This window comes from Protobothrops mucrosquamatus, unplaced genomic scaffold (assembly GCF_001527695.2).
Source record: "Protobothrops mucrosquamatus isolate PMUCROS unplaced genomic scaffold, P.Mucros_1.0 scaffold2064, whole genome shotgun sequence".
Taxonomy (NCBI): domain Eukaryota; kingdom Metazoa; phylum Chordata; class Lepidosauria; order Squamata; family Viperidae; genus Protobothrops; species Protobothrops mucrosquamatus.
This window is the reverse complement of record NW_015388169.1, coordinates 364,132-376,138: the sequence shown is the minus strand read 5'-3', so window position 1 is coordinate 376,138 and position 12,007 is coordinate 364,132. Positions and strand designations below refer to the sequence as shown.

Genomic DNA, 12,007 nt, shown 5'->3' with positions numbered 1-12,007 from the left:
GAGAAACTTCCTGACAGTTAGAACAATTAACCAGTGGAACAACCTGCCTCCAGAAGCGGTGAATGCGCCAACACTGGAAGTTTTTAAGAAGAAACTGGACAGCCATTTGTCCGAAATGGTATAGGGTTTCCTGCCTGAGCAGGAGGTTGGACTAGATGACCTCCGAGGTCCCTTCCAACTTTATCATCATTATTATTATTAATGGCTGCTTTGCACGGATGGCAAGTTGGGTTCTCAGCAGGGCACTGGCATAGCTATGCAATGCATCCTTCCTTTCTCTCCCTTGGTTCTGATGGAAAGGGTGATTAAGGGATTCAATGTCTTCTGATGGATTGGTACCCCAAGCTCATTTCATGCCCTAATACAAGATTTCTTTTCCTTTTTCATTTCCCTATCTTCTCTCTCTCTGTCTCCCTCTCACTGTGCTCCAGGATGCGTCCTGTCCAAAAATCCGTGTGTGCACTGATGGTGCTGATAGCATCCCTGGCTTTCCTGTATCTTCACGTGTGGTCGCCAAAGCATTACAGTACGGTGGACATGCGACATCGGCCTGATCAGCTGCCCCGGCTTTTGTTGCCCGATCACCTGCTGGTGCCCGACAAGAAATATATGCACATTGCTTTCCGGATCAAAGAGGAGATTCTGCAGTAAGGCAGATTTCTTTACACCCCCCACGATTCCTATTTCCTAAAGGCACTATCGATTTCACATTGTACTTCCCCCTTTTTTGTATTTTGCAGCATTTTATTTTTGTAATTGTGTGTTTTCCTTCCTTTTTTAAATTTGCAAAAGTGTTCTGCCAAGGAGTCCTCTTTTCTTCCTTCTCCTGCCTACAATACCCCAGGTGTTATTCCTTCCCTTCCTGCCCCCTTCCCTGAGAATTGAGAATCTGATCATCAAAGAGACCTGGCACTTCTGCATATTTAGGCTGGATTTAGGGTCCAGAGACTTGATAAACAGCTTACATGTTACACATCAGCAAATCATACAGCCAGTTGACCTTCTATTTTAAAATTGTCCTCTTAAGTTGGCAAGGGTTGGAGAAAATCTTGCATTCTTGGTGCTTGTTTCAACCAGGACATGGCTTGAGTGGCTGAATCTGGGCCAATAAATATATATTGCAAGAAGAATGATGGCCTTCAAATCAGTCACTGGAGATGTGAAACAAGCAACTCATGCAACAGAGAGCATAGTATTCCAAAGTTGAATGACTAGAAGGGTTGTCATCTTCCCCTGGGTTGCCCTTTAGTGAAGGGCTACAGCTGCACATAGTATGAATGAATCTGCAGGTAACCCTCCTCCCTTCTACCTGGCTCTTCAGATACTAAGCATGCCTTTGTGCATTTTCAAGGGCACTTTGTCCATAGTTAGTGTCCAGCCTATCTGTTGTGAAAAGTAAATATTTTTCTTAAACATTCTTAAAAATAAATGGTTGCTCATTTGCTGAAGTGTCTTGCTGTGCAAGATGGGCATCTTTACATTGCCTGATTGTGACCTAAAGCAACCAGAACATTCTTCTGCAGTGTTGAGTGTTGTATCTCCATCCCTTTGGCAGGCTTCTTCCTAAAAATTCCTGTAAATGTGAAGTACAAGCAAGTTTGAACCTGCCCTTTCAGAAAGCGCTCTTTGGTCAGGAGTACTCTGCGGAATTTACCAATAGCTTTGAGCCTTCTGAGCTGGTGGACATCAACAGCAAACGGGAACAGGAATACCATGGTTATCAACAAAGGTGAGTAATGGCCAGAGCTGGGCATAATCTTGGATTGCATCGAGCATTGGATGAGACATCTCAAGAAGCTGATTTTGGCCATTAAGGCTTCTATGAGACAAGTGGCCACTAATGAGCAACATGACCAATGAACAGAATGTAGGGTACCTTAATGATATATAGGAGGCAACAAGCACATGCAGAAATATGCCTGACATAATCTTATATAAAATATGAACAGCTTGGATTTTATATTATGTTTCTGCATTGTTTCAAACAGGAAAAGAGAAGATCGTAAAATCTATAGGATTCAAGGTTTTCCTTTCCAATGCCAAACCTCTTTAGCCTGAATGTATTCAGTCCAGTTTTAGAGAGTAATTATGCATAGGTTGTTTTATAGCTCGAGCAGAAAAGAATATTGCTAAGTAAGATCAAGACATTCCTCACTAAAGTTTTCATACAAACTTATGCAAATCAGCTTGGCAGACTTCCTTCACAGGGTTTTTCCATGATGAGAGCACTAAAACTATAAAAGCCATCTTGCTTGTTCTTTTTTTTTTTCTAGCCATTAGAAACCTATGATGGATGATGGCTTGTAAATTATATACGAGGAAGCATTTGTTAAGGAAACTGGTCCTGATCAAGAGTTTGCATTTCTCCCATATTGGAAGCCAAAAAGCTTCTTAAAGAATTCTTGGCAGCATGTCCTGAAAATAAGTGGTATTCATAATTTGCATTGGTGGCATTTTTGATGGCATTTTTTTGGTGACAGTTGACCCAAGGGTTAAGGGTAGCACCTTTTCAGCTGGGATCAGCATGGCATGTAAACATGGTGTTCATGCTGTGAAATTTTCATTAATTGTTTTCCGCAGTATGGCTTATTTTTGGTTGAAAACAGTGAGACAGGCATAGTCATTCCACCCAGCCAGCAGCTTTCAGCAGTTCATAGAATCAAGGTTCGTTTGATAGATGCCAGTTCCCCATGCCACCAAACAAAGGACAAACAGATCCATCCCTTTCCACACCCATTGCATGATTTACAAACGTGATTGCCTCTCACCCCCAGTCAGATCCCCTCTCAACTTGCAGGCTTTCTGATATAATGAAAGAGTCTTTGAACCAATGAAAAAAGACAGAGCAAATTAAATTTGTGGGGAATTTAATAATCTTCCAGACATTTATTGCTAAATTCTAACAATATCTCTCACCATTGACTATATTGGCTGTTGAGAGTTATTGTTTAGCAATTGATAAAGGGTAAACCAAGAAGTTTTTAAAAAAGAAATCAATAACATTCTGAATGTAATTAATGGCAAATGACTTCCCTATATGGTTATCAAGAAAATAATATAAATATTTCCCCGAGGACACTGGGAATTGAACTCAACTTGAAGAAAGCTTTAGTGAACTGCTGTTAAGATACCACTTCTGTTTTTAGGCTAAAATAATCCATTATTTTACTTGAAGTAGTTTTCCAGTAGCACTCAGTGCTGTCCTTGAGCATTTAAATCAGGGGTGTCCAATCCTGGCACTTTTTAAGAGTTGTAGACTTCAATTCCCAGAATTCCCCATTTTGGTTGAGGAATTCTGAGAGTTGAAGTCCACAAATCTTAAAGTTGCCAAGGTTGGACACTCCTGATTTAAAAGCTTGTGTGGCAGGATTAATTGACCCATGGATTAGAAATATCTCTGGACAACCTTTCATCCTTATGGATATTGAACTGACATACAACATTATTTATTTTTGTGCTTTCAAATAAGTCATGACTCTTAGTTACTTCCTGGACAAGTCCCTGCAGTTTTCTTAGCAAAATTACAGAAGTGGTTTGGCCTTGCCTAATTTCCTAGGGCTGAGAGCGAGGGATTGGCACAAGTCCCAGTGATTTTATTTTAAAAACATGTGGTCTTCTAGCTTCTAGTCTAGTTTCTAGGCAGTGCGATTAACCATAATACAAACACTCAACTTGTGTTTAATTAGATTCTCTTTATCTAGTTTTAAGACTTGTATGGAGAACAAATCATGTGTTAGGTAATACATATGCAGAAACACTGAAAATTCAAAAGAGTCCAGAAATGTTTAAGCACCCTTGTACATGAATTACAACAACAGAATAAGCAGCTTACTGTGCACGAGCTAAAGCAAATAAAATATTCTCAGTCAGTTTTAAATGTATGAGTCCTTCCAGACATAGTAAAAGGTGGAGGGTAGAAAGTCTACTAGTTGTAAAAGTATCTGACAGAACAAAAGATAAGCCTGATTTTCAGAAGTTGATCATTGAAAAATTCACATCAAACATCTTTAAGAACAGCCTTTGCTTGGTGTGTTCAGTGTGGATTGTAATAGAACTCTGATTATATTCAGGGATGATAGGGAAAGATATGTTCAGTGGATCTGAAAGATATCATCTGGAGAAGATGACACTACACTACCATGTAATTCCCTTGCTCTTTTTAGAACTGCCTCTAAAGGCAAATAACATATCTATGAAATTATCTGGAAACTGCGAGCAAATGTGAGCAAATCTATTTTTGGAACATACTTCTTAGAAGCTAGAAAAACATGGGATAGATAACACAGCACCAGATGAGTTTGTAACTGGCTGACAAATTGTACTCGATGTGTAGTCCTTAAAGGACATCTACACGGAGGGAAATAAGCAGTGGGATACCCCAAGGTTCTGTTTTAGGCCCAATACTCTTCAATATCTTCATAAATGATCTAGACGAGGGAATAGAAGGGGAAATTCATCAAATTTGAAGATGAAATTAAAGTGGCAGGAATAACCATCACCCCAGAAGACAAGCTTAAGATCCAAAAAGACAGACTTGTATGCTGTGCCCCATCTAACAAAATGAAATTTAATGAAGATAAAAAGTAAGGTTTACACTTAGGCAAGAAAAACCAACTGTATAGGTACAGACTAAGTGAAACATGGCTTAATGCCAGTAACTGTGAGAGGGATCTTGGAGTCCTAGTAGACAATCACTTAAATAAGAGCCAAGAGTTTGCGGCAGCAGCCAAAAAAGCCAATACAATCCTGGGCTGCATTAATAGAGGGATAGATCAACGTCACGTGAAAGTCTAGTGCCGCTTTACAAAGCCTTAGTAAGACCACACTTGGAATACTGCATCCAGTTTTGGTCACCACAATACAAAAAAGATGTTGAGACTCTGGAAAGAGCGCAGAGAAAAGCAACAAGAATGATTAGGGGGCTGGAGGCTAAAACATACTAAGAATGATTATAGGAATTAGGTATGTCTAATCTAATGAAAAGAAGGGCTAGGGGAGACATGATAGCAGTGTTCAATATTTGAGGGGCACCTACAAAGATGAGGGGTTCAAACTATTCTCCAAAACACCTGAAGGCAGGACAAGAAACAATGGATGGAAACTAATCAAGGAGAGAAGCGGCCTAGAACTAAGGAGAAAATTCCTAACGGTGAGAGCAATCAACCAATGGAACGGCTGGCCTTCAGAAGTGGTGGGTGTTCCATCACTTGAGGCTTTCAAAAAGAGACTGGACAACCATTTGTCTGAAATAGTATAGGGTCCTCCAAGGTCCCTTCCAACTCTATTATTCTATGTTTTGTGTTCTAAGTTACTTAATTGTTGAAAATCATTCTCTCCTGTCACCTGCTATAGACCATTTGGATTGGAAATGCCAGAGCTGAGACTTCTTCAGGAAGAACTTACATTATTAAGCTCCGGAGCCTCTGACTTTTCCTTTTGGTGACTGAACATGTAGACAAAAACTTTCTTATGCCCTGAAAGTTGACATTAAGTGAAAGTGTTTATTTCTCTTCCCCGTTCTCTTCTTTTGTGTGCCCAAAACTCTTTTAAAATCAGTAACATTAAAAATCTCCCATTGGCCTTCCATTGCTTAACAAGACATTAACACTCAGCAAGTGCTGAAAATTAAAATGTTTAATTTTAGTGTGTGGCAGTGAAAGAGTTAATGGCATGAGATATAGATGGAAAAAATTCTGTGTTGCCTCCCTCCCATTCCTGCTCTAAGCATGTACTTGTTTTGCTGGACTTAGCTGGATTCTTTATCTTCCATTAGTCACTGATGGTATCAGTGCTTTAAATAATGGGTGAAATATTTGCAGAAAGCCAAATCAGACTGAGATTTAGCCTGTGCTGTTTTGCAGTGGGAAGAGTATAACACGTTCACTTTTTTCCCTCATAAAACCTAGGTACAATGACCAAATGTTCTGAGAAAAAGTAAGGGAGAAATGTGAAAAAGGGACAAATCTGAAAAGTAAGGATAAAAAAAAAAATGTCCACTTTGCTTTACAAAGAAAAATTTAAGAGCAAAACCAAGGCAAACTTTACAAAAACATATATTCTATTTTTTTTTTTAATCTGTTCAATCATGTCTAGTTCTCAGAGACTTTCTGGATCAGTGCCTTTAGTTCTCTTGGCAAAGTTTTTCAGAAGTGAGTTGTCATTGCCTCCTTAGATTTGAAAGAAAGTGACCAGCCTAACGTCAGTCACCCAGATGGTTTTATGCCTAAGGCAGAACTAGAACTCACCTTCTAGCCTGTTGCCATAACCATTACACTGAACTGACTCTCATATGCTAATGAAAATATCTAAAATCAAATGGTACAGGTAGTGTTTGACTTATGACCACTTGTTTAGTGACCGTTCAAAGTTACAACGGCACTGAAAAAAATTGACATGATAGTTTTTCACATTTATAACCATTGCAGCATCCTCGTGGTCATGTGATTAAAATTCAGTCGCTTGGCAACTGGCATTGTCTATGAGGGTTGCGGTGGCCCGGGATCATGTGATCACCTTTTACAAGCAAAGTCAATGGGAAAGCGAGATTCACTAAATAACTGTGTTACTAACTTAACAACTACAATGATTCACTTAACAACTGAGGCAAGAAAGGTTGTAAAATGAGGCAAAACTCACTTAACAACTGTCTTGTTTAGCAATGGAAATTTTGGGCTCAATTACCTGATTATATATGTCTATGGCAGTGATGGTGAACCTTTTAGAGAATGAGTGCCCAAACCGCAACCCAAAACCCACTTATGCATCGTCGAGTGCCGGGGTGTGTGGCCCATTGGGTGGGCGTGGCTGCGGTGGTAACGGCAGACAGGGTGGGACTAAAAAGTTCAATCAATCAATTCCAACTTTGCAAGATCTTTTTTTCCCCGCGAGAAGTTGAAATTGACTGATTGAAACTTTTTTTTTTTTGCACACGGCGGTGGAGGCCTAAAAAGAAAAGGTTTTATAAATCCCAGCTGAAGGCCTAGGACTGGGGCGATGGTGCGCGTGCCCACAGAGAGGGCTCTGAGTGCCGCCTCTGGCACCCGTGCCATAGGTTCGCCACCACTGGTCTATGGACTCATCCAAGTCATAGTTATCCCAAAGGTGCTTTTTCAAGAGGCAACTGGACTTTCTTGTTTTTCTTTGAAGATGTTTCGCTTCTCATCCAAGAAGCTTCTTTGGCTTTGAAGCTTCTTCAGCTTCTTGGATGAGAAGCGAAACGTCTTCAAAGAAAAACGAGAAAGTCCAGTTGCCTCTTGAAAAAGCACTTTCGGGACTACCTGATTATATATAAATTTATTTTAGAAAGGCAATTCAGTTTCCATATTTTTCATATGAAAGTGAGAGATTACACTAAATGGTACAATTTGTATGATAAAAGTTAAATGACCAAACTAAGGGCAAAAGTGAATTTTTGAAAAATCAAAAAAATTTGAAATAAAGGACTGTCTTTATAATAAAGAATGCAGTTATAGGGCTAAAAATTGTTATGTGCCATTCTGCAGTCTTGTTGACATATTTCAGTTAAACTAACTACATTAGGAAAGATGGAAAGGAAACTGTATGATGAGAAACCATGGGAAATATATACAAAATATTCATTCATTCATTCATTCATTCATTCATTTATAGGATCTATATGGGTGCCCAGCTCAGAGCAGTGACTCTGGGCAGCAAATAAAGTTAAATCAATAATTAAGCCGTTCCAAATGATAAACATCCAAGGTTACAAACAACCATTCCAACTTACTGGGAAACAGTATCATTTGATAAGACAGAAGATTGATTGGTTGTTAGTTTCCCTGAGCACCATGTACTTTTTAAAAATGATTATAATTAATTGTGCCTTCCTGTCATGGGAAGTCAGAAGCATTTCTGGATTAACCTGTATTTCAGGTACGTGAAGTACAAGTTCCCAAAAAAACTATAAAATATTAATTACAATGAATGAATGTATTGTTTGATCTTCCCAGTAATAGGAAATGCAAATCCCAGTGAGCAGCATGAGGCTTAGTTTTGAATAAGCAACCTGCTAGACTTATTCCAGGAGGCCTGAAGTTCTAAATTTACTGCCATGAAAATAATGCAAATAATGGATTTCCCTCCGTGTGAACAGGCTTAAATATTAGCCACTGAGGACCAGAACAGCAGAGGAAAGTATTAAGCAACTATGTTTTAAAGTAACCACGGCGAGAAAATGCTTGGCATGTGTAACTGTCATTCCTCGGAAGTATTTTTGCTTATCAATGAAAGCCAGATGTTGGCACTCTAAACTGCCTGCCTTTATCTCCATCAGGTCTCGGTCTCCACTTGATCAGCTGATCATTGTCCAAGCCAACTCACCACTAGAATATCCAGTTCAAGGTGTAAAAGTTCGCCCCCTCCAGACCACTCTTATTCCAGGCAAGCCTTTTATTTTATGTGCATGTCAAAAGAAGCAAAGAGAGAAGAGAGGGTCTGTCTATCACAGTGTCAGAGTGTGTGATGAATGTAATGGCACATGGAGTGGCAAAAACTTTTCACTTTCGTGTGTTTCTTTCCCCACAGGCTTGAGCTTGCAGGCAGCTGAAAGAACAGTATATCGGGTAAGATAGCAATAGCAATAGCACTTAGACTTATACACCATTCATAGTGCCTTACAGTCCTCTCTAAGTGGTTTACAGAACCAGCCTACTCCCTCCAACAATCCGGGTCCTCATTTTATTGACCTCAGAAGGATGGAAGGCTAAGTCAACCTTGAGCCGGTCAGGAATGAACTCCTGGCAGTGGGCAGAATTAGCCTGCAATACTGCATTCTAGCCACTGCGCCACCACAGCTCAGTGGTGCTTGATGCCCAGCAGTTGGAGGGCAGGGTTAGGGTGTGGGTCTCTCACCCTGAGGCCGCTTTATTAATTGTTGCTGGCATTCATGAACTGTAGCAAGAATTGAGGATCCTTTATGTGGGCTACCTTTTGGCTTGCTCTTTGAATGTTTCCTCCTTTAAAACAGGTCTGGCAAGCTTGTTTTGGAAGGAAACATAATTTTCTTGGAAATAAATTTTGGAAGCCATCAAAAGGGCTGTCAATGATTAATAATTTCACTTGTTGTGTTTCCATTGTCATGGCACTACGTAGTGCTGGGACGCTCTGCTTAGATGCCAGCATAACTTGGATGGATTTCTGAAGTGTAGGGTTGACATAAGAGGAGTAGCCCCGATGTCTAGAAAAAGAGGGCATTGAAAAATGTGCATGTTGCTTGTGAACTAAAATTACACAAAGGAGTGTAGGGGGTTTTTTTGGTGCAGAGGGATAAAAGGAATAGAGCATTCCAATATGTGTATAGACTCCCATCTGAAAGGGGACAGGCCAGGAAAAGCTGATTGCCTAATTTTGATGAATCAGGATGAAAGGTGTCCTTTTTCTTTAGGAGTAATGATAACATTTTTTTTAACAGCCCTTCTCCACATGACCCTTACATTCTTTTTTTTTCCCCTGGTTATTTGTCCTTATGGCAGGTCAACCTGACAGCAAAAATGGGTACTTTTGATGTGGCTGCGGAGGTAGAAGGCGTCAAAGTGGAAGGGGAGGGACAAATGCACCTCTCCCTGTCCGGATCCCAGCTGGACAATCTAAACCGGCAAATGCAGTTTGTCACCTACACTAACACCCTCTTCCATCCTAATACAGCAGATATAGGTGGGTATGGGGGCAATCATTACCACTGCAAATATCAGTAGTGGGGCAAACCACTGGAGGGGAACTGTAAACATCACTGTGAGAAAGGAGGGCAAATTGAAAAGGAAGTTGCTGGAGGTGGGGAGAGAAACAAACACTTTTGAGGCAGGCCAGTTCCCCCCTCAGGTATATCCATTGTCAGTCCTTCACTGGAGGAGCCCCCACCTTAATATACATAATATGGGACTATTGTGGTAAAGGTAGAATCCTCCTCGAAGCAAACTTCCCTAGATGGACAGATCCATGTTGTTTTCTGGGCAAAAAAAAATGACTACTGTCATATTAATACTAGGCAATAGTATTGTTTGCCATGGCTTTCTCCCTAGATGTTGTTTTAAGTTTCCTGATGGATACCACTAGTTCTAGTATGAAACCAAAAATGTGAGCTATCAGGCAGCCAGAATTCAAATCTTGCTCTGCTGATGAATAATCTTTCTGTCATGGTTCCAACAGACAGAGACATATAAAGCAGAACTCCGAGGCTTGGAAATTCCTCAAAGAACATGTTTATTAGTTAAAAGTATCAGCTCGATCAAAAGCAAAACTGGTTCATTGTACAGTTGACATTTTGCTCAAGCTAGAAACCAGGAGACCGTGAGTTCTAGTCTCGCCTTAGACATGAAAGCCAGCTTCGTGCTTTGGGCTACTCGCTCTGAGCCCAACCCACTTCACAGGGTTGTTGTTGTGGGGAAAATAAGAGGAAGGAGTAGTGTGTGTGCGTTTGTCACTTAGAGTTATTTATAAAAATAATAAAGGTAAAATAAAAATAATCTAGGTAAAGCTATAGGTTTCCCCTGTCCAGTCGTGTCTGATTCTAGGGGGCAGTGCTTATCTCTGTTTCTTAGTCAGGGGAGCCAGCGTTGTCTGCAGACATTTCCGTGGTCATGTGGTCAGCATGACTATACACTGAGGGGCATGGAAAGCTGTTACCGTCCCATCGAAGTGGTACCTATTTATCTACTTGCATCTGCAGGCTTTCAAATTGCTAGGTTAGCAGGAGCTTGGGTAAGAATAGGAGCTCACCCTATTGCACGGAGCTCAGGTCTTGAACCCCGGGCTGTTAGCTCTCCAGCTGACAAGCTCAGCGTCTTTAACCACTGAGCCATCATGCCTTCCCAAATGATCTTAAAAATTAAAAAAAAAAATTAAAAACCCTTGGGAAATCTCTTTTGCTTCCTATGGCCAGTTCCTAATGTGGAGGTAATTGCTAGAGTTTGCAGTTTGGGCAGTTCCTATTGTGATCTTACCTATTTGATTCAGGCCTGCAGAATCGATTGGCTTTTCCTTCTGAGAAATGTTTCAGTAATAGAAAAGGCAGTGGATGAATCCTCTTTTGCTGTCCTGAAAATCCCCAAAGTTTCACTACCCCAATTCAACCAATCACAAGGCGGTCTTTTCCCGCCGTGCGTATGCGCGCAAGGCCGGCGCCACTCAGTCTGGTCCCGGGCAGCTTTTGCAAATGCCCAGGACTCTTGCAACGTCCCGAGCCTGCTTTTGCAGGCTCAGGACACAACACCCCTCCCCCCTAGATGAAATAATACGGCGCCCACATGGATGCCATCATAGTGATGGTTATATAGTTAACTGATGAGTTAAGTTACACAGTGTGTATAAGATGTGGAACTGTTCCGTCATACAGAGACCCAGTAGCCCCAACATCGTTTACATAAAGTCAACCAGTCAAAACCTCTAGTTCAGTAATTGCAGTTAACATGCTCACCTTACGTAATCTGCAAGGTATTTGGGAGGGCCTTTGACCCTGAGCGACCTTCTCGGACCTGGGGAACTTGTAGTGTTTTCCCCGTGGCTTCCCACACTAGGTGAATTGTCCTGTGGTTGTCTTGTGACTTCAGTTTGACTTTCCTGCCTGTCTCTTAGGCTTGAGAAGTCAGAACTCTGTTGATCACTATACCTGGTTGACCTACCACCTATGGAGTTTTCCAACCCCTCTGAACTCATCCCCGTGTTTCCTGACGGAGTGTGGTTTTCCAGGCTCCTTCCTGTAGTGTTAGGGTCTAGGGATGCCTCCCTGTTAGCCCTTATACGTGGGGACATCCTTCTATGAGCCATTTCAGCAAAGGACGTGTTTCCCCTCTGTTTTGCCTGCTCTCTTGCATGTTGTGAGTTGTGAGTATGCTCCCAGTTATTCTCCGTGTCTGGAGTATTGTTTGTGAGGTATGGATAGTTAGTATACCTCCGGTGGGACTCCCAGGCTGGAGTGTGTGTGGGGGTGTCTGTGTGCCCCCGTCCCCATGAATTGCTACCTGAATCACCTGTGGAACTTGGGTGTTGAGAG

General features: G+C 41.2%; 1 protein-coding gene across 1 annotated transcript in view; it reads left to right on the top strand.

Annotated features, from left to right (window-relative positions):
* Window positions 1–432: 432 nt before the first annotated feature.
* The window catches only part of B4GALNT1 (beta-1,4-N-acetyl-galactosaminyltransferase 1), a 24,911-nt gene continuing 13,336 nt past the window's right edge, over window positions 433–12,007 (top strand). Inside the window, exons 1-5 of the mRNA XM_015823983.1 lie at window positions 433–647; window positions 1,556–1,729; window positions 8,294–8,400; window positions 8,545–8,582; window positions 9,492–9,672. Coding sequence (XP_015679469.1) covers window positions 433–647; window positions 1,556–1,729; window positions 8,294–8,400; window positions 8,545–8,582; window positions 9,492–9,672 — 715 coding nt within the window. The remainder of the gene's footprint in view (window positions 648–1,555; window positions 1,730–8,293; window positions 8,401–8,544; window positions 8,583–9,491; window positions 9,673–12,007) is intronic.